Here is a 23,019-nt window from a genome sequence, read left to right as displayed (position 1 = left end):
CCCTATTCTAGTGTTTTATTTATCCTCTGAGATGTTTTATTTTCTCTGTTCATCACCCAGCATTTAAAGCAGTTTAAAATATTCAATGAAATATAGAATTCAGGATAGAAAAACAAGTGCTTGAGGTTATAATTAGTTCACTTCGGAGTGCTTTCTGGTGGTCTCTGAGCTTGGCTGTTTTCTTGCAGACGTTTCACGATCCAAACTAGTTGACATCATTAGTACCAAGGACCCCTCATTTCACCCCTAAACTACAAATATTCTTCTTTATTGATAGTTCATTTCTCTTTCAAAAACCCAGCTATAAAATGGCTCTTTAGCTTGCTGTCTAAAAGCAAGAAAGAAAGGCATTCTAGAGAAATTCTAGAGAAATGTTCTGTGAAGTATTTCAATGTTGTGGCCTCATTATTCTGAAAGCCCTATATTTTCACTAGGCATACAAAATACAATGAAAATTCTAGCAGCAGCAGATCAATTTGATTTGATATTATACAAGTACTTATTATACAAGTTGTAATTCCTCCAATTTGAAGTCTGTCTCTCTCCCTCTCCCTCTCTGTGTCTCCCTCCCTCTCTCCTTCTCTCTCCCTCCCTCCCTCCCTCTCCCTCTCTTTCTCTTGACAAATCTGTCTGTGCAACTCTGTTGTGGATGTGCATGCATTTCCATATACACACACGCATACACATAACACACACATTTATACGTTTCTTTAAAATCAGTGGAATTTCCATCAGTCAAAACTCACTAAAATACTATTGCTTTCGGTTTTTCTAGTCTATAAATAAGTCTGGAAACAATCTACCAAGTGTCTTGTTATATCTTTTTGCCATTCCTCTTGGCATTATTGGCCCTAAATGCAACATATTTCTAAGAAAGTTGTTTCATTTTCCTTTTGCCTCATGAACCTGGTCATAGTAATTATAGTCATTGGAATAACTTGCTAATATGTAGAACATCTAAAAATGTTATCAGAGTAAGTTTTGAGAGATGAAGCCTGCTTGTCTCCTTCTAGAACTCAATTGTATCAAAACTTGAGCCACACTAGTTATAAGTTTTAATCTAGCATCCACTTTCCAGTTATGCTCAGCAAGATGCTTCTAGAAAGTATCTAAGTAGCACAGGGTTAATGGACCCCTTTCCTCTGTTTTCATCCTACAAATAGAAATTTAATTTGTGCTGCCTCTGAACATGGAAGTCTGCACTATTTTAAGGAAATGACAATTCTTTCGGCTTGTAACATCATGTTCCATAATTGTGTGCCAGGTTGTGTAATACTTTCCTTAGTCTCTCTTCAATTGCCATGTCTGTACTTCACTGAGTATTCCTTTTCTAGTACAAGAGAAAGGAGAAACATTTTCTTGAACTTCTTTCTAAAAAGCATTTAGAAATTTACTAGTATGAGTCACCTTTTATATTCCTTTCTTATAAATAGCCATTGTAGAGAATATATGTGTGTGTGTGTGTGTGTGTGTGTGAGTATATGCATACACACAAAGTGATTCATACACATATACATTGTTAGTTTTCTTTAAGTCTATTGTTAATACAAAATAACTTATAATTTAAGTTATTTTATATATTTTATTAATAGACTATAATGGATATGGATATATGTCTACAGTGTGTTGTTAATTTATATAGAATGGCATGATATTCCTGTCTTTCCTTGTTGAAATGCTACACTAGAACAATGAGGAGGAAGAGGAGAATAGTGGTGGTGGTGATGATGATGATGATGACAATAATGAAGAAAGGACGAAGAGCAGAACCTAAAACAGATTTTATCTTTTTACTGCTCTTGAGCCTTACATTTATATTCTCACTAACATATTAGTTACCATCCAAAATGAATAATATCAGACTTTGACAGATTCTAAACAACTTCATTCCATCTAAGTCCAACAAATCAAAATTCTTTGACCTTAATCAAATTCAATGTTATCGCAAAGAATCCTGAATTTTATGCTGAAACCAGAAGTATATTAAAATATGAACTTTATGGCATTTTCTTCTTTTATATCTCTTAGAAAACTTCCTAACATCTTCTTACTACAAGAACCTTGAGTAGAAACTGTGTAAATGTATTTTGCAATAATTGTACTGATCTTAATCCTACTTGTCCAGTACGCATGGACAAAAGAAGGAAATGGAATCTTAATTCAGGCAGATCTGCTAAGGTATCAGAATGGCACATTCCATGTAGCCTACATAAGCAACCCTGTATGTTGTAAGGTATTATTAATCACAATTATTTGTATAATCAAAGCCCCTGAAGTTTCAAAAGAGAGCTGCATTTATTTCAAGTATGAAATGGATGGAAGAAAAATGGATAGTATTTTCCCAAGAAGATAATGTAAAGAGATATTGCTAAAGGTAAGTATTTCTCGTCAATCCATTTTTTACATGTTGTGTTTTAAACAGTTTTGACCCTCATAATTTCCATCCTGACTTTCTCTGGGAAATGAACTTAGATGCTTAGAATAACATCCAGAACACAATCTTTTCAGAGTACCTTGTCGCTGTAGGTCATATGAAATAAAGGTCTGTTCCTTATTTCAAAAATGACTGATAAATTACAGGACAGTACGCAATCCCAGGAGGCCATAAAGTTCACATTCCTTGAATGGCTGATGATTTTAAATGCAATTAATTCAATGCTGGATTTCTAATTCATCAAAAATAGCATGAACTTTGCAATAGGCTTCAAGAGCTTAACAATCTTATTACAAGCCACCTGAACAATGCAGTGTTTTTATTTTCCTTATTAACCTTCTCAAGTTTGTAATTTTCGACATTCACATATGGTAAACTGTATTTATTCTTGCAGGAAAAAAAATGTACATGAAAGAGAGAATTAATTTTATATGCTTCATATTGCATTGGCTCCCTTAACCACTGTTTTTTCTTCTCTTTTTTAATCATTTTTATCCATCAAAACACTGCTCAATTTTTCCATAAAAGCTGGAATATTGGTGATTGATAGGCGAACTCAAGCAAGTGTTTTTCAAGTCCTGATAACATTTAATGAGGCAAAGCAAAGAAAACAGCGTAAAATGATCAAGCCTTCAGTAAGCCAGGCATTTGCTGAATGTCTTTCAAATGATAGGAAATGAACTTCTCTTAAAGTTTCCTACCTTTCTGATGGCTTAAGATGATCATTAGTATGGGTATCCATAGTGGTATTCGGGTCCCCCTGCCTATCCCCATCCTGCCTGGGGAGTTTGGCAGCATGTACCATATGACGGGCTTCTGAGAAGCCACTTGTCTTTTGATGCCTCTTATATAGCAGGCGTGTGGACTCTGGCTGAGTTCCCAGATAGTTTCACAAGCTCTCAGAGAGGTGGAGTTTCAGAATCTTTTAGCAGGTGCACAGATTGTGAGATGATGCTGTTTTACTTTATTCAGAGTTGCTATGGCCATTGGAGAAACTCAGATGAAATGGGAAGCAAAGTTCATCACCTCTTTTGCCATTTCATAAGGTTAAAGAGAAGATGCAATTCAAGGATCTTGGCCTTCATGGAGGAGTAATGGTAAAGAAGTTGGGCTAGGCCCAAGTTCAAGTCCTCCCTCAGCCAGAGGAGCTCATTAGATGACCTTGGGTCATGCACCAACTTCCTTCTCAGGAATTTTGTTAATTAGGAAAAATGGGAGGAGGGAGCACTACAAACTCGTAAATAATACGTAAAGATTGGGTGGGGTTGTTCTATCCTTAATACACAGGTTCTAAATAACCTTTTAAATAAATACTCATGTTAAAAGTAGCAGTCACTAGAACAATATCTCAAAACAAAAATAGAAAGAGACTAACGATTAACGCTGTTCCTTAAAAACTTCCAGACAACCCAAATGCTAAATTAACCGAAATGTAGATGTTTTAATTATTGAGTTAATTTCTGTAAAAAAGATTTTTGTGCAAGGGTGAAAACAATATATGAAAAGGTATAATTGAATTTTCAATGATGGGAAGAATCAAGGAAACTATGGCATAACCACAACGACCCTGCATAATGTCAAAAAAACAAATAATAAGCAAGTAAGTAAATAAACAGTGAAATAAATAAATAAAGATCTTACTTCAGTATGCTAGGGAACATTTTCCCATAGGGAAGCAACAGCTTCTCAAGCCGGCAACTTGGATTAATTTTAGACTAATTAACCTTGGCAGAGTAACAGTTACAAGGGACATTGGAGGTTTTCTAGTCTAACCCCTTGCTAAGGCAGGAAACCCTGCACCATTTCAGACAAATGGTTGTCCAATCTCTTCTTTAAAACCTCCAGTGTTGGAGCACCCACAACTTCTGGAGGGAAGTCATTTTACTGATTGTTCTAAGGGTCAGGAAATTTCTTCTTAGTTGTAGATAGCTTCTTTCCTTGATTAGTTTCCACCCATTTGCTTCTTATCCTGCCTTCAAGTGCTTTGGAGAATTAGTTTACCGCCCCTCTTCTTTGTGTCAGCACCTTAGATGTTGGAACACATGATAATATCACCCCTAGTCCTTTTCTTCATTAAACTAGAGACATGCAATTCCTGTAACCATTCTTCATATGTTTTAGCCTCTGGTTCCTTATTGCTCTTATCTGTATAGATCAATACAATAATTCAATAATAGTTTCTTCCCAGACATATTACAATATAGTACCTGTATTCAAATCAGGGGCTGGTAGTTTGTTTAATTAACAGGGAACACTACAGGATCTCAGATGATGGCACAGATATTGAAAAATGTCCACTTTCCAATATCTTACAAAGTTGCATGTGAAGCCATGAAAATCTTGTAAGATTTGAGATCTCATGAGATTTTGCTCATTTAAAAATCATGATGAAACAAATTTAACGTCAAGAACCTTTGGGTGCTATTTAAGTTTTAATTTGATATTGATTGTGCTCATTAGGAAAGAAAGACAGAAAGACAAAAAAGAAAGAAAAGTAAGAGGAAACCCTGCCTATAGATATAGATATATAATTATATGCATTTATCCCAGTCAGGTGTCACAAACACTCGCAGGGGGTGAAGTTTGTCTAGATGGCTAAGTCCTCCAGTTTCATGGTGCCTAAACAGGGTTCCAATATAATATGCAGAAATGTAAAGGTTTTTACTCTAGGCTTTGCATAAAGAGCTATTGCTCTTTTCCTCATATTACTTGGTTAAATTAGTTCTGCACTTTTGCAACAACTCATCTTAAAAAGATGAATTTTATTAACAATACTACTAGTCCATGCTGGGCATTGTGGTTTGTACATTAATTTCCATGTGGTCATTCTTTGCTACATTGCATCTCTTCCTGCAGAAGAGGATTCAAATTTTCCAGATCAAGCCCTGTTCCATGATTCTAGGACCAGGGGTGGGATTCTACCAGTTCACACCTATTCACTAGAACCGGTTGTTAACATTCTAAGCAGTTCGGAGAACCAGTTGTTAGAAGAAATCACTGGCCTAATCCTGTAAGGAAGGCAGGAAGGAAACATTCTGGTGTTGCTTACAGAAACTGCCTCTCCGTTAATCCTTATTATATTCTTGGCAGGACTAGACTTCCTGTCTCAGGAATGTCTCTGGAGTTGTTTTCCACTCCTTTGCTGGTACTTTGCTTGTGTGGAGTGACCATTCAAAGTTACAATGGCACTGAAAAAAGTGATTTATGACCATTTTTCACACTTGTGACTGTTGTAGCATCCCCACAGTCATGGGAGGCCAGGCGAGGAGATACGTGCCTCAATGTGAGTGAAATTGAGTTGGCCATGCCTAGCCGATAACATGACCACCAAGCCACGTCCACCCAGTCACATGATCACCAAGCCACACCCACCAACTAAACCATGTCCACAGAACCGGTTGTTAAAATTTTTGAATCCCACCCTTGTCTAGGAGGTCTTTAAATCTGTTGGCCAAGTGTGGCTGATGCCAGAAAAGCTGAGCTGGTTCAGGTCTAGTAAGTATTGGGATAGAAAATCCACAGGGAATCCCAGGGCTTTAATGTAGATTAGGAAGTTTAAAAAAATCTGAAGGAAATGGTAGACCAACTTTGTATTAGTGTAAAGTAAATTCTGCACACATTTCCATGAAGTCCCCCCCAAAAGAGCTCACCTCAAAGAGAATTTTCAACCCATGGATTTGTTTGAACTAGAAAAGTGTAATGAGAATTATACCACACCCATCTTTCTCTTTTCAAAGTAACAGAGAAAGTAATGTTTCTCGCACACAACAATTGATAGTATAAAAAGTATGTACTGTAGGTATAATTACTCTCAAAGTTGAGGAAACCTTTTAGTTGGCTTAAAACTAACCAAGGAAAAGAATGCTGTTCAAACAAATGTGAACTCGATAACAAATGACTTTGTAAATTATATTGTTAAGAATGCTTCCACTTACTGGAAAGGGGAAGCACAACTATAGCACAGTTGGGAGACTTGTTATTCTAAACAAAATTAAAAAAAATCTGGTTCAATATTTACATATTAGCCAGGTTACTTTTTTTCAATCAGTCACTCATCCTAAAATAAGCAAAACTAAGTAGTTATCTGCCAGTTCTAGGCACACCTACAGGGTTGGGTTACTCTTATAACCCATATGTTCATTGAAACTTGCTCTTGCTCATAATCAAATAGTAAAACTTTCCTGGACTGAAACCTTTTTTATTATTTTATTGGCTACTAATTTGGATAAAATGATTTGAAAATTGCCTTCACTCTACATAAAACAACAGGGAAAGCAACCTCCATCTTTAAATCCAACTATATTTCACAGTTTAACTTCGTATAGTCCTTGGCCTAATTTGAAAATAAATATTGAGAGAGAGAAGTTATGGACACTTCTACCTACTTGTAGCCTCATCCAACTATTGCACATTATGGCCATTGCAGTTTCCTTAAGGAATGCAGCCCTTGTGGGAGACAAGTTTGCTTATTTTTGATTTAGACAAAGTAAAGGTAAAAACCAAGTAATTTTTCCCTCTGACATGTCAGCCATCTTACTATTATTATTGCTATGAACAATAGCTGCTATGCTATGAACAAAAGTTGAACAAGTTGGAGGTAATGGGCAAACCTGCTGATCAGGTAGAACAAGGTGCATCATTTGATAAATCAACTTCAGGTAATATATTGTTAAGAGAACTATGTAGTTAACCAAGTGCTCTCTTTTTCTGAGACCATATGTGTGGAATGTACTAAAAAAAAAACAATTAAAGAAGAGGCATACCTTTCTACTTCCAATCCCAGCTGTGAAGGATAGGACCAATGGACTTTGGTGATCTTTTTCATTCCTCTAGTCCCGTCGATTTCTTCAAGCCCTGAGGCTCTTAGGAGCTGAAAGTTACCCTGGATGGGTGATAAAGGCAGAGGGGATGTTTCAGTGGTTGTGAGGTGAGTAGTCTCCTCAACTGACCCGAAGAAAATCCCCCCATCCGAACTAAAAAGAGAACTGCCAACGTGGCTGAATCAAAGCCAGGAAGGCAGCTGAGACAGAAGTGAAAAAGAAAGGAAAGATCTTGTAACAGTGTGCTTAGTCTTGGTAAGAATCACTCCAATTTCTGCAAACTGATTCGACGCTTGAGGCTGAAAAAAATGAAGCTGCTTGACTGTCTAAATAAAACTTGACTGAAAATGCTTTTTGCTGTCTTTTAAGCAAATAAAAAAGTGAAAATACCATGGAAAGCTGTATGGGGCTTCCTTCTTTCAAAATTAGGTAAATAGCTTTCACATTAATATATGACGAAGGTCAACCTTTCATTCCTGGCTAGCTTCTGTAGGGATGAGATGTCATGAGAAAGAGAAGCAGGGTCATCTTTCATGCCAATATCTGCTAGCTTAATACTGACATTTCACCCCAGTATAGTCTGTTTTTCCCCCTGCTATGATCTGCGACAAGAAAAGAAACCTAGAGTACAAGGCCATTTTTTTTCCTACCAGTTTTTCTCCCCAACTAATACTTTGACCCAGGTGGATATGGAAGTACAAAATGTATTTATTTATCAAATGTATGCACCACTGATCTCAGTATCTGAGTGACTCTAGATCAGGGGTGTCAAAATCAAGGACTGCGGGCCAGATCCAGCCCAGGGGGTGCTTAAATCTGCTCCATAGGGCCAACCTGGAAACAGTGAAGGACCAGCCTGCAGTGCCTCTACCAATGAAAATGGAGCTTGGGAGGGCAGCACAACACACTCTCAAGCTCCAGTTTCACTGGCAGAGGGCTGCAGGAGGCGATCACAGCCAAAACAGTGCCTGGGAGGGGCATGTGTGGCCTTCCTGGGATCCGTTTTCAGTGACAGAGGGCTGCAGGATGTTGAGCTGCCCACACATCACTGCCCCCCCACCCCACCCCAGGTCAAACGTAACCCTGATGCAGCTTTCAATGAAATTGGGTTTGACAACCCTGCTCTAGATGGTTTCAGATAAAAGTCATAACACCTCTCAAAATGACACAGTTAAAAAAAAGAGTTGAAACAGTATTAAATATAGAATTTAAAAGGTGGAGGGAGTCCTCAAAATTTCCTACCACTCTTTGATCCCCATGCCAGTTGGCAGAGCCAGTCTTCACTCTTCACTCCGTCTTCACTTTGTAATTGGGAGAAAACAGTTCCTCAAACAGCTTAGTCCCATGTGATAAAGGGTTTTAGAAGTGGTAACCAACACACGTGGAATTGGACCCGGAAGCAAACTGGCACCCAATGTTACACGCACAGCCTTGGGGTTTCCAAAACTGTTCATGCAGTTGCATTCCGCATCAGCTGCAGCTTCTGAATACTCTACAAGGTAGCCCCATGTAGAGTGCATTGCAATAATCCATATGGCAGATGACCAGGACAAGAGTGATTGAAAGAAGTGTTCCCAGACCAGGAAGGGGAACAATCGGTGTACAAAATAAAATTGAGTAAAAATCCTCCTAGCTATGACTATCACCTGAGTAATTGTGAGTCCAGGAGGATCCACAGATTACTCATTACATTCATTTGGGGCACTGAAACCCCATCAAAGACCAAGGATGGTAACCCCCCCCCAGATAAAGAGGAGCCTCCCCTACTGCAGCCAAGCGTTCAGTTGAAGCCTGCTATTCCTCATACAATGTCCCTCTCACAGCCTCCAAGCACCATAAAATCCATCCATAGCTCACATAGTTCACTCAGGACAGAGATGTACAACTGATATCATCTGCATACTGAGTACTTTGTCCCGTGGTGATGGATTATCTCATCCAGCAGCTTGATGTAGATGTTAAAAAGCAGTTGGGAGAGCACTGAGCACAGCAGTGCCCCCAAAGCAGTGCCCACGGGCCAGACCTCTTGCTTCCTATCAATGACAATTGGGACCTGCTTCTGAGGAGGGGTGTGTGTGTGTGAACAGCACAAAACTGTGCCCCTCCACCCCAATTCAAAAGAATTTTTCTCTGTTTCTTAATTTTTAGGCTTAGGACAACTCTAAGCAAGCCTATCTTAGCTGGTTATGATGTGAGATTAACAGATATTTGCATTTAACATCTACACACCTTTCTATGTTGCTAAATAGTAGTGCTATTGTGGAATAATAGAACTTTCCATTTTTCTCAGTCAGATGAATTAGCAGCTGACCTGGATAAACTGACAAGTAAATCTTTTACCTTCCTTTTATTTACCATCACATAACTCACCAAGTTCAAAATGTATCCAATGAACTGTAAAATTTGTTGTTCAAGGAATCTTGTTTTTTTTAAAATCTGTATTGATGATAATTCATGTTTCTTACTGCTAATAATGGGTTGTATGCTATAAGCAATAAGTAATTCATAATAATTTTAATATTTTGGCACTTAACAATCACCATCAAGCCTATAATTATGCTTAGTAGTCATCATAATATTAATAGGAGTATTTAGAATACATTATTTAAACTGAAAGAAGCAAAGCAAATTGCACTTTAAAATCTGTTTTAATAAGCCCAATTTTAATTCATCAACTGAACCATTTTGACAAGTCAAAATTTTAATTTATAAATTGAACACAATGTTCCATTGAAAATGGTAAGAAGTAGTGGTATAAAAATTATAGAAGGCAGTTTTCAGTAAGACCTATGTTGATTTGTGATTTGTGAATTAATTGTGAATTAATTAATTAATTGTGAATTAAAATTTCTGTTTAAAAATAATGAATGTATCAATGAATGCAGATTGATTTATCCATCTGATATATACTTCCATGTCTCATTGTTTTTAGCTAAATAGGTTTCAAATGTTGATCCCAGAATACTAATGTTCATATAGATCACAAAGGATTGGATCCTATGATCCATGGATGGATATCCCAGAGGCCCTAGGAGTGTTGAGATGAAAGAGAGAGCTCTTTGCTTGAGAGAAAGAAATCTTATCTCAAATTCCACCACTACCCCTTTGGGGAACGTGGCAGAAATGTGTGCAACTCTTTGCTCCCTGATTTATTTATTTAAGAAAATTTATATGGCTATCCAACTTACTCTCAGTGACTCCAGGTGGCTTACAATGATAAAAGTCCAATAAATAAACAATAAAATACAGTAACCCCCACCCCTCTGGTAACAACAATCAAATGAGCCAAATTCTTTGTTGGTGAACATATAAATTCAGCACAATCAAATTAGCCATTTGATGGGCTCCATCACACTCTGGGTCTTGAGGCTCATTGGCAAAACCAGGTCTTCAGGGCCTTGAAAAAGAATGTCAAAGTGGGGGCCAATCTTATCTCCTTAATACTAGATTGCTTTTGCTGGAAGAGATAAAAGGAGAAAATAAGGTGTGTAGTAGTGGCAAACCAGGGAGGCTTTGAATCTATAATAGGCCTTTGGATATTCTGGAAAGAAGATCCATATTAAAAACACTCAAAGCAGGTAGGTTGGATTGGGTTTCCAGATCTCTATCAACACTTTATGGAAGAATGATTTACGAATCACAAATATACCTTAGCGTAAAACTTTAATGATTTCAGCATAGAGTTGAATCCCAAACATCCTACCACCTATTGTCATGCCCCTGGTGGAGACTGACTCTGAGGAAGAGGAAGAACAGCCAACAGGGAGTGGGAGTGTGGCTCCAGAGGTGATGGAGGTGGCTGGGGAAGGGCAGAGGCCGGCTGAGCAGTCAGAGGAGGATCCAGGCCCATCCCCTATCCATCCCAGGTCACGCAGGAAGGAGAGGATCAGGGAAAAGTGAGGTCTACTCAAGAGGAGATTACCATGATCCTCCTTGTGGCTTGCAGATGGGAGCTATGCATATAAGTTTGCAACTGCTCAGTTAGAATTGCTGAAGTCAATTAGTGTTTACCTTGAAAGAGGTTTATCTTTGCTGCCGTTCTTCCCATGGACTTTTCTCGGTTATTTTCCTGGAGTTTATAATTAGTTATCTTGGCTTGCTTCGGAACTCCCATCAATGCATTTTGTTTTGGTTTTCTTTTTGCCTCATTATTTACTTTTGTGACTTTAAACTGTGCCTAATAAAACAGTGAAGTTAAGTTGAAGGTTTTACTGGACTTTAATATATGTTTGGGATTTGGGGTTATTTTGAGAGACTATGGGTAATCACACATATGTTAATAGGAACTAGTCCTTGAAACAACCTCTCAAGTTGAATGCTACTCAATAAAGTTGCAATTAAAATTTCAGACCTGATCCCACATAGGAGGTTCAGGTTAAATTATGGGAATGTTTTCATAATGTGTGATTTCATTTCAGCATGGAGTGCACTTAGACACACTTGAATTAAAAATATAAGAGTTGAAATCTTATGTTATAAAAGATTTTCCATTCCCTTCTCATTAAGAATGAATAACTTCAATTCCTAAAGTCCAGAAAAGCAAAAGCAAATGGAACCAAAGTGTCTGCATTTTTTAAAAAAGAAACCACATGCAATGTTGGTTTAACAGTGAGTAAATAGCACTTTTCTATTAGTTATTTTGGGGCTTTACAGTAAATCATATTTGGCCTGGCAATTTTGACCAAATCTTGAGTAGGATATGCCTAGATTATGTCAAGATGTCCTTGTTTATTGGAAGAACTTATTTTAATCATCGTCATATAGCTATGTATGTACACATCTCAAGATTTATACCCTTTCCTACAACCTGACAGTCTTATCAAAATGATGATTGGCTCCCACAATTTATAAACAGATTGCCATTTGCGAATCTTTAGTAGAGGGTGGATGATTGGTCTTACCCATTATCATATTTGTTGTAAGAACTGTGTCAGCATTTTGAGTAATGCATCCACCAAAAGCAGAACTCTGAGGCAGGTAGTTTCCTCAAAGAACATGTTTATTGGATACATCGCATCAGTACAGCTAGTAAAAACCAATTCTAAACATTCCCACGGTTTCCCCCCTAATTAAAAGAGCAAATATTTCCCTCCCCAGATGTCACCAATCACATTGCTCAATGAAAGTAGCTGGGAGGCTGCTTGATCACTCCTTTCCTACTTCACTTGCCACCTGTTGGGATGACCTTGGTTTCCACAAGAAAACATTTTGTTTGACCGGTAGCCAGTCTATCTATCTCCCACCCCTTCCCTTCCCACTTTCAAAGTTTGTGGCAACTATGAGGCCAGAAAAAATTCGGCCAGGTTTGTTTCAGAATTGACAGACTGACTAAACTCATTGATACCTGTAAAAAGGCTTAATCAGATTCAGTGGGTGGGTGAGATGGAGAACAAAAAGGTATGAAGAGGAAAGTACAACAAAATTTCACATTACCATGAGGCTAAAAAAAAAAAAAAAAAACAGAGGGAAGGCAAATTATCCCAGCAACTGTATGCTGTAAAGCAGAGGAACATAGGTTTCTTCTGTGAACATTGAGTAAATACAGACCTATTTTGGGTGGTGGTGGGGTGTGGGGGAAACAATCTCTATTTCCTGTTCCCTGCTGCTTTATTATGGGCAGCAAGGTGCTTTCAGTGGTCCTGCTTTCTTTTCCTTTGATTGCCCCTGTGAGTAGAATGGCTTCAGCATCTGGAATTGCCTTTCCCATCATATGTGTTCCAGATGTTTGGGGACACTGGCTTTCCAAATTTTCAGCTTCTTCCCATATAAGTGGCAAAAAAGCCACACCAGTTTTTATGTCAGAAAATTTCTAGGAAGTTCAGGAACAGACTCTTCACTTAGCTTGGAGTGACGATGGATTGTCACCATTATCAGCAGGGCTTCAGAAATGATGGCTAATCTGCCATGTTATACTTTACCCATCTCAATTAAAGTTACTCTGCCCTTAAGTGCGGGGGAAGGGGGGGAGAGAATATATGTATATAATATTTATATATAGTTTTTAATGTTATTTATATGATACTCTCTGGGAAGAGACAGGCAAGTTTCTAAGTTTGATAAATAAATCAAGTTATCTCCTTTTAACTCATACTTCAGAAACATCACAACAGGTGTCTTTAAGGAATGATTCTGCTAAAATCATGTTTCTGTCTGCAAAATGCAGACAGAAATTCAAACAAGGATTTCCTGCTAAAGTTTAGTATGATTCCGTAACATACGCTGTCACCATAATATTTCATATCTCATATCTATAGAATAGGGAGTTTGGTTTAGGCTTGAACAAGCTGGTTGTACTTTACCTTGAAGCAATTTGCTTTATCAAGGAGTAGAAGTTACAGAATATCCCTCTTCAAGGTGTTTAGTATCCCTTTTCCAACAATCCCAATATAGCCCTGGAATGCTGGATAAGCCTTTTCCAGCTTCCCAGCTGGTGAAAGAACCACATAAAGCTTTGCAGCAGCTTCATTTTGTCTATAAATTCACATTGGTCTTGAAGGATGGTCTGCTTGCAGCATTTCTTTTTCTTCTCTTCAATCATGCCAGAGTCTTGGAGACTGCCTGGACAAGTCCCTGTAGTTTTCTTGGCAAGTTTTTTCAGAAATGGTTTGCCACTGCCTCCTTCTTAGGGCTGAGAGAAAGTGACTGGCACAGAGGCACCCAGTTGGCTTTGTGCCTAAGGCAGGACTGGAACTCATAATCTTCCTGTTTCCAACACGAACTTTTTGTGAGTTTGCTGTGCTTGACCCATTATCAGTAATCTCTAGACTCAGTGACTGCTTATATGAATAGATTGGCATCTTCATGCTAGAGAGAATCTGAGAAATGAAAAAAAGAGGAAAACCCCAGATTATCCAATGACTTGAAAATTATTTTATGGTACAATGAAAAAAAATCTAGCTAATAGCAATGAAATAACTTGCAACAGAATGATTGGCATGTCACAATCTCTCTCTCTCTCTCTCTCTCTCCGCCTAAGAAAGTAAACAGGGGCAAACAAGGCATGGAGATCAGCCATATTTTTGTTTTCCACTCCCTGCTTCAGTCTATGAAAATGCCTCTTTTACTTTTGTCGCACATTTATTATAAATGAGGATGTCTCTCTACGAGTAACCACACCATGGAAGTACAGATTATTTGTGGTTCATTTTTCAAAATCCATGTCGCACACTCCAAAATACAGTCAAAATTTAACTGTTTGATTTCATTGGAGATTTTAATATGTGCTCTTAATAATGTACTTAACTCTGGCGGGATCATTTTCATTATTTGGAAAAGATTTGTGAATATTTCCTTCTCTACACGCAGTACTTTGGAAATACCTTTCATTTGCTTAAAGCTGTTCCTGTTTTATCCCCCAAGAGCTCTCAGACTGTTCATTTAAGTCAGCAGGAAATGTAATCTAATTACATTTATTAGCAATTGATAAAACAGAAGTGATGTAATATTGTAAAAATAACTTTATTTGATAAGTGATTGTATTGTACAGGGATTTTGCAACTTTAAAGGAAATCCCTACAGATCTTCTTATCAATTAGATTAAATTACTGGGAAACTCTTGCATATTTCTTCATTACTCCAGATATATGCAATGAGTCATTTAGCTTCCATTGTCTAAGAGTGATTGAATGAAGAATTTTAGCACACAATGTGGTCTGAATTTACTGTAAGGAACATATATGCACCCATCTTGCTTGCCAGCCAAAAATTAGCTCTCAAATGGTTCATAATAGTTTGTAGAATTGTTATCAATTGAATCTAGGACCATCCTAACCTAGAAATGCTAGGTTTATACAGAGCAGACGGATCTAGACATGATGGTTGGATGGAAGGAAGGGGGAAAGGGATGGATGGATACTGTCTCATCTCTCCCACACTTTGCATTAACCTGTTCAGACAGGATGTGATGGAATTTGTATAAACAGAGGCATAGCATCAAAATCACATGAAGTAGTACCATTTTATAAATCCTTATTAAGACCACACCTGGAATACTGCATCCAGTTTTGATCACCACATTACAAAAAGATGTTGAGACTTTGGGAGGAAAATGCAAAGAAAAGCAACTAAGACGATTAAAGGTCTGGAGACAAAAAAACATGAAGAATGATTACAGGAATTGGATAAGGCTAGTTTAAAGAAAAGGAGGACTAAGGGTGACATGATAGCAGTATTCTGGTATCTGAGAGGTTGCCACAAAGATGAGGGGGTCAACTTATTTACCAAAGCACCCATAGACAGGACAAGAAACAATGGATGGAAACTAATTAAGGAGAGAAACAACCTGGAATTAAGAAGAAACTTCCTAAAAGTAAGAACAATTAAGCACTGGAACAGCTTGCCTTCAGAAATTGTAGGTGCTTCATCACTGCAGGTTTCTAAGAAAAGTCTGGGCAGCCACCTGTCTGAAATGGTATAGGTCTTCTGCTTGAGCAGAAGGTTGAGTAGAAGAATCCAAGGACCGGGAGACCTCCCAAGTCCCTTCCAGCTCTATTCTGATTGAGAATGTGAGAATGACCTCAGAAGATCCTATCAGTCCTACCAGTCAATGACTACTTCAGTTTCAGCCACAACAATACAAGAGCACACAACAGATACAAACTCAATGTAAATTGCTTCAAACTCGATTGCAGAAATTACGACTTCAGCAACAGAGTGGTCAATGCCTAGAATGCATTACCTGACTCTGTTGTTACATCCTCTAGCCCCCACTCCTTTAACCTCAAACTAACCACTATGGACCTCACCCCATTCCTAAGAGGTCTGCAAGGGGCCTGCATAAGTGCACCATTGTGCCTACTGTCCCTGTCCTATTGTCCCCATTTATGCGTACCTATTTCCTGTATTCTTACTCATGTTTATACTTATATTTATTACCTTGTAAGTGATTGACAAATCAAATAAACAAATAAACAAACAGACAAATAAATAAATAAATAAGATGGGGAAAAGAATTGCTGCCTAAAGAATGATCAAACAGTCCTCAACTGTGTAATGGATAGAGAAAGAAATTTAGAAAGGATTGCCCTTACTAATCAGAAGGTAAAAACAGATAGCAGGAGGTTTGTACTATCAAACTTACAAGATTTTGTTAAGGTAGCCCTATAACAAAATAAAATTAGTTCATCTTGTTATCCTCAGAATCCCCTACATTTGTGCATGCTAAATCCCCTTTCCTGCTCCTATCTTAAGCATAAAGAAGGTTTTGAAGTACAACGACACCCACTTGCCATATTTTGATTTGCCCATTTGACTGGAATTTAGTTACTTTGAAATTCAGATTTGCTCAAGTGAAATTTAAAGCTTGCCTGAAAAATAAGAAAAAGACACATCTTTTGCAAAGAACAAAACTTTCAGAAATTTCAAATTTCTATAGGAAAGGAGATCAATCATCAACAACCTGCTTTCCTCTATCTCTGACAACTGCAACAAGAAGTCCTAACAAGAAATGTGCTGTAAAATTATATTAATCAAGGTAATTTCATTGATCTAAAGCATCAATGTTAGGTGCCTTTAATCCCTAAGAAAAATAAAGAAGTAGCATCCCAGCTAACATTATGGCTGGGCTAAGAAAGAAATATGTAGAACATGGTGTGTCCACAGTCAGCTCACTCTTACAAGTTGGCTACTCCACACACAGCTATAAATACATCTCTGGCCATGTCTATCTAAAATAGCCCTTTTTGGCCAGCCTCTGCCATGCAAATGTAGATGTCGAGAAGCCCTCCAAGCATTCCTAAGCTAACAGCTATCAGAAGTGCATTTAGACTCATAAGCAAACCAGTGCAACTGGTATAACAAGTCTGAAAATACATAAAATAGTGTATGCTCCCATATATAGGGGAGTCTAGGAGATTATTAACCCAAAATTGAAAATTATCTACTTGAGCCGCTATGTATACCGTGTTTCTCACAAAATAAGGTCGGGCCTTATTTTTTTTTCAGTCCCGAAAAAATGGCTAGGATGTCTTTTCAGGGGTGAATTAATTTCTCCCCACCACCCCGGCGCACCCGCGCCGTCTCCAACAACAGCATCTGAGTCACTCCTGCTTTTCCCCTGTCCCCGTAACAACAGGAAAAAAAAGATTTTGAGGTGCCTGGGAGCGCCGCGCGCTGCGTTTTGGTTTAATCCCGAGTGGCTGGGTGGGCGTAAGAAGAGCCGAGCAAGTGTCTCTGCTGCTGCTACCCTTGGTGCTCCAGCCTCGGCCTCTGCAAGTTTGCAAAAGTCCCAGGGCGCAGCCCGTTCCTGCATTCCAAGTGCCCAGGCCGAGCTGCAGCTGTCCCTCTCTCGCTAGCGCCATCTCCACTAACAGCGGCAGCAGCAGTGGGAACTGTGGAAGTTATGGAGGCAGCTCCCCCACCTGAGAAGCAGCTGAAACACTTCCATGGTTCCTGCCGCTGCTGCCGCTGTTATTGGAGACAGCACTGGTGAGAGAGGGACAGCTGCAGCTCAGCCTGGGCGCTTGGAATGAGATGCTATTGTTGGAGATGGCACTGGAGAGAGAGACGCCAGCACCAGTGGGAACCATAGAAGCTACAGAGGCCTGAGAAGGGGCTGAAAGGCTGCTGGACATCCACGCCAACGTTGCCTGCCTTCTGACCCGGGTAAGGGAGCCCTCCATGCTCCACCATGATTGGCTGTTAGGAGCGGCGGATGGTCAGGCGTAGATGCCCGTGGGGCACTCCTAATGGCAAGTTCCCCCCACCTCCCCCCCAATTTCTCATGTTTTAAACTTGGCCTAAATTTGGGGGAGGGGCTTAATTTCATTTTATGCCTAGAAAACATGCTGGATCTTCCTATTTGGGGGGGGGGGGACGTATTGTTGGAGAAACATGGTAGTTTGGCACTTTTAGAATGTGATGGAGTGAGTCTACAAGGGGGAAGGTGGTGTGATAGAGTCTAATAATGCAGCAAGTTCCCAGGAAGGCAAGAGCGCATTCCAAGTCAGAGGGTAGTGGCGGGGGGGGGGACAAGAAATAGTACAATCTAGGGATGGATCATGGGAAGAGGGAGGAATTTAGGATATCTCTTAAGGCAGGGGTCTTCAAACTTGACATCTTTAAGGCTTGTGGACTTCACCTCCCAGAATTCTCCTCCAATCATGTTAGCTCAAGAATTCTGAGAGTTGAAGTCCACAAGTCTTAAACTTGCCAAGTTTGAAGACCCTTGTTCTAGGGTGTATCCATATGGTTAAAATAGTATAGGTTTAGTCTGGCAAGATTCTATCTATTTGGCATAAGGCAGTGGTTCTCAATCTGTGGTTCGCAGACCCCTTGGGGGGCTGTGATGTTGTCACAGGGGGTTCATGAAGGCTTGAAGAAATGTTATGATTTAAATATTAAGTTTGAGGGTCTGTGGCCATGGTCTGTCTCCACAAAAGGGAATCTGTGGTGAACGAAAGGTTGGGAGGCACTGGTATAAGCAAATAAAGAACTGAACTTTGGCTGGATTGTGTCATGTCATTCTTGGGCTAGGCCTGACATCGAGGCTGTTAATGTTCCTGTTACATTCTGGAGTAATAGAAATTTGATTTTGTTTGTTTGTTTTGTTTTGCCAAGTTAAAAATTATTAAGCAAATATATAAATTGAATTCTCCAAATACATAATTTATTTATTTATTTTTATTTATTTATTAGATTTGCATTGCCGCCTATTCATCATGACGACTCAAATGTTAATGAAGTCTGTACAGAATAGGGCAATTGCTACATCATTCCAAAACAGTTAACCATAATCTTACCAAGTATTTCATGAGGTAGTGAAGAACAGTTTAATATCTTTTACTGATTTGTTGAGGGAGGGAAATCACCATTTTTCCCCTATTATTACTATTACTGTAAATTAGGAGCAAAAGTAGAAAATTATAGAATTTACTTCTGTGACTTGCTTTTCTTTAATAATTAGAAAAAAATGAAAACCAAATAACGTAACAGCTTCAGTAAAAGGTGACCGTGTGTTTTGTTACCATTCATACACGATCTACATCTGTAAGCAAAGCATTTATAAATTGCAAATAATATCAAATTTTCCATTCACTGAATAATTGGGGCCAAAATTAATCTTTCCATTGTTGAAAGAACTAGTCTGTTGGCAACAAGAGCAAGGAGAATCTATTTATGTTGTCCAGTGATCAGTTTTTATATAATAATTATGTAGTCCAAAAGAATACGGACTTTCAAAAATATCAAACCTTCTCTCAAAGCCAAATTAATAAGTGAGAGAAGGTAGGGTTTTTTGACTACCAACACTGTATACAATGTGCCAAAAGCCTTTCAGTTGATCTGATATTAATATTGACACAAAGGGTTGGTTTAAGATGTTAATTTTATCTACCTGACAACTTTATTGATAAAGCCCCAAAATGACCGTAAGCATTTCATGTTCTGCTGCAGAAATGGCATGAGCATGATACTTTATAGAGACTGTGGAATAAAAGAAGAAAAGAAAAAAAAAGCAGGCGTTTTGTGCAAAAGCTGGAATTTAGATTAATGGTGGAGTTTAAGATAAATGTGGGTGACCCTCTTTAGCTTTTTTTTTTTTTTGTCATCTGGAGCACCTGGGAGTGAATACAAAAAAGTAAATTTGCTTTTATGGTGTGGGTCTAGGTGGCTTGGAACACCTTTGTATGCTCATGCGTTTGTTCTGAATCATTAAACTAAATGGGTGGGAAAGTCTTGGTTTCACTTCACTTAATCTGACAAATTGACTGCTGTTGAATGATATAAATCTAAGGATTTCCATTATTTTTATTAACATCAATGTCTCTGTATGCAGCATTTGTTTCCCCCTTATCATTACATTTTTATTCTGTTTCTGGATCCCAAACCTTCCTTTCTTAATATATATATTTGGAGTAGATTTGAGATAATCGGCTTTGAAGTACATAAAGAGATTGTGACAAAGTATTCAATGTCACATATACAGTAGTATAGTGAATGCTTCTCCTTCTCCATTTCTGGGTAAACTCCAATATCTGAACTAAAGCTTGTTTTTTGAATGTGTACACAGATTAACTTGCTGGAAGTAGCCAATCCATTGCAAAAACCCAGTTATCAGAAATTCAAATAAATCAAACTATTCAGACTGTCTTCTGGTTTTGTATATATTTTCACAGGTGTAACACTGTAGTTCTTAAGCAAAACACCTTTTTTGTTACTGGATGATACAAATATGTGTAGGATTAGAACTAGGATAGTAGGATTAGAATAGGATTTCTTTTCTGAGTAAGAAAGAAGAAGAGAATAAGAGAGTGATTGTAATTAAATGGACCTCCTTTCCAATTAATTTTGAACTTTTAATTCATTAATTTGACCAATAGGTTGGTTTAAAAATGCAGCCTTGCTATTTAAAATGAATATGCTGACAAGAGAACTATTGGGTAATTATGCACTCTTTTTGAACGTTTGATAGATATGGGTCATTGGAATATGGACTGTAAGATTGCAATAGGATGATGGGTGGGAGAATTTAACTTTTTGTTTCTGTAGAGCCCTCATCTGAACCCTCTTCTTTCCCCTTCTTCCCTCAACCTTTGCTGCTTGCACTGTGAGAAAGGCTTTTATCAGTTTCATTGGGAAGGAAACAATGTTGAATGAAAGCATTCCATGCTACAACCTCATTCTTGATGGAAGCACATACAGAATGTTATTGACTGCATACATAAGATGTCTGCATAGATAATGTCAGACTGGCCTAGGATCTGTTTTAGTCCTTGAGTTCATTTCAGTGCACTAAGCAATAATCAGGTATCAGTACTTTATCTGCCAGAGCCTGAATGATTCCTGTAGTCTGAAGGGCTTGTTGGCTGTAAATTAAGGGTTATATTTCTATGCTTATTTAAAAAGACCTTTATTGCAAGTGTAGCCAACTAAAAAAATCCTACTCTGTGGTAAGTAGATTTTTTTTAGTTAGCTAGTAATATAGGAATACTCTATATTCCCTTCCATGAATTCCCTATTCATGGAAACGCCCTCTCAGTCCAAATTGTCATAAGGCTACATCATCTACAACAAGATAGCTTAAAAACAAGATAAAAAAGCTTGTTGCATTATGGATTGATCAGCTTTATTGTATGAAGTAGATGAGCACGATCTAAATAAGTAGACCTTACAATTAACCATGACAAATTCTCACATCCACAACAATTTCCTAGCAGAGGTGGTATTCAGCCTGTTCAGACCAGTTCTGGTGTACTGGTAGTGGAAATTTTGAGTAGTTCGGAGAACCAGCAAACACCACCTCTGGCTAGCCCCACCCACTTACCCCCACCCTTTCCTGTCCTATATTCCCTTGTTTATTTAGCTCAGCTGATTTGCACGGCAGGGCAGATCACTGCACCTCAGCTGAGCTAAAAAACAGCTCACCTCACTAGTGCTGACACAAAGGGCAGATTTTGAGTGCTGCATGCACGAAGCGTGCTCTCATAGAACTAGTAGGGAAAATGTGGCATCCCACCAACTGTTTCCTAGTAAGACTAGAAGAATGGACTTACTACACTCCTTGATAAAGCTCAGTCAGTGACAGGCCAAGAGTGGTGTTAATGTGAAATAGATTGTATATTTAATTCAACAGAGGAATAATGTGGTGTTTTAAAACCAAATGTAAGGAGTTATAGCTTGCATTGCCTCTTGTAACTATCACACACTCTCCCATGCATTAAGACTTTATATTCTACTTTCTATTTTGGTATTTCTCTTTATGGTATGGTTCTAGTTCCTCTGTCTCCTCTATTAGCATGACTTGACTAAAACGTATTGGGAGAAAAATTGTGCTAGATAATGTAACAAATAAAGGCTACAAAAATACATGGCTGGTTTTGAGCAGAGGCAGAGAGGCATATTGGCAAAACAGTGGCAAGAATTCACTACGATAACGGTAAATCGTACTGAAAGATTTTTCTTTCAGAAACTCCTTGCATCACTCTTTTGTTGAATGTGATTATACACTTCTATTTAAAAAATATGTCTGTATTTTGACAGACTTAGCATCACTTACATTAATAGAAGAATGAACTAGTCTTACATCCAAATCATTTACTCTATGAATTGTTTAATGTTTTTTTGAAATGGTAGAAGTCCCAAGTAAAAAGTCAGATTTTTTTCACCGTGAACAAGAATAAAATATGATGTTAAAACTTTGGAAATACTGAAATATTAAGAAACAAATGGGAATAAATCAGATGGAAGCAGAGGATTGTTTATTACTTCTGAAACTGGTTGATGGGATTCCCATTGCTTATAAGCTGTCTCTTTGAAACAGGATGTCTTTTTATCTTTCTTCTTATCTCCTTAGCTTTAAATACCCTGAAAGAGAATATTACTGAAGTCCTATTAAGCAAGTTAGCTAGTGGACACTCACCCTAACTTTTTTTTCCAGTTTAATGCCAACATGGAAAAGTCCTTCGGGCATTTCTTTTTCTTCAGTATTAGGTCCCTGCAATGGGCAACACTATTTATTAATTCAGAGATATTATGTTTTATAGAGGCCACAATTCAAATTTAGCTAAATTGGCACTAATTCTTCAAGGAACTGGTGAAATCACAAGCAAACAATAGATACAAACTCAAAGTAAACAGCTCCAAACTCGACTGCAGAAAATGGGACTTCAGCAACAGATTGGTCAATGCCCGTAACTCACTACCTGACTCTGTTGTTACATCCTCAAACCCCCAAAACTTTAACCTTAAACTGTCTACCATGGACCTCACTCTATTCCTAAGAGGTCTGTAAGGGGGCATGCATAAGCACGCCAGCGTGCCTACCATCTC

General features: G+C 38.3%; 1 protein-coding gene across 1 annotated transcript in view; it reads right to left on the bottom strand.

The window, feature by feature from the left end:
• The window catches only part of MUC5AC (mucin 5AC, oligomeric mucus/gel-forming), a 95,443-nt gene extending 92,205 nt beyond the window's left edge, over window positions 1–3,238 (bottom strand). Inside the window, exon 1 of the mRNA XM_087920992.1 lies at window positions 3,136–3,238. Coding sequence (XP_087777118.1) covers window positions 3,136–3,232 — 97 coding nt within the window. The 5' untranslated portion in view covers window positions 3,233–3,238. The remainder of the gene's footprint in view (window positions 1–3,135) is intronic.
• Window positions 3,239–23,019: the final 19,781 nt, after the last annotated feature.

The sequence above is a fragment of the Pseudonaja textilis genome, chromosome 1, assembly GCF_049901715.1.
Source record: "Pseudonaja textilis isolate UNSWEBS1 chromosome 1, rPseTex1.2, whole genome shotgun sequence".
NCBI classification, from domain to species: domain Eukaryota; kingdom Metazoa; phylum Chordata; class Lepidosauria; order Squamata; family Elapidae; genus Pseudonaja; species Pseudonaja textilis.
Note: the sequence above shows the minus strand (reverse complement) of the source record. Positions and strands in the feature narration are given on the sequence as shown.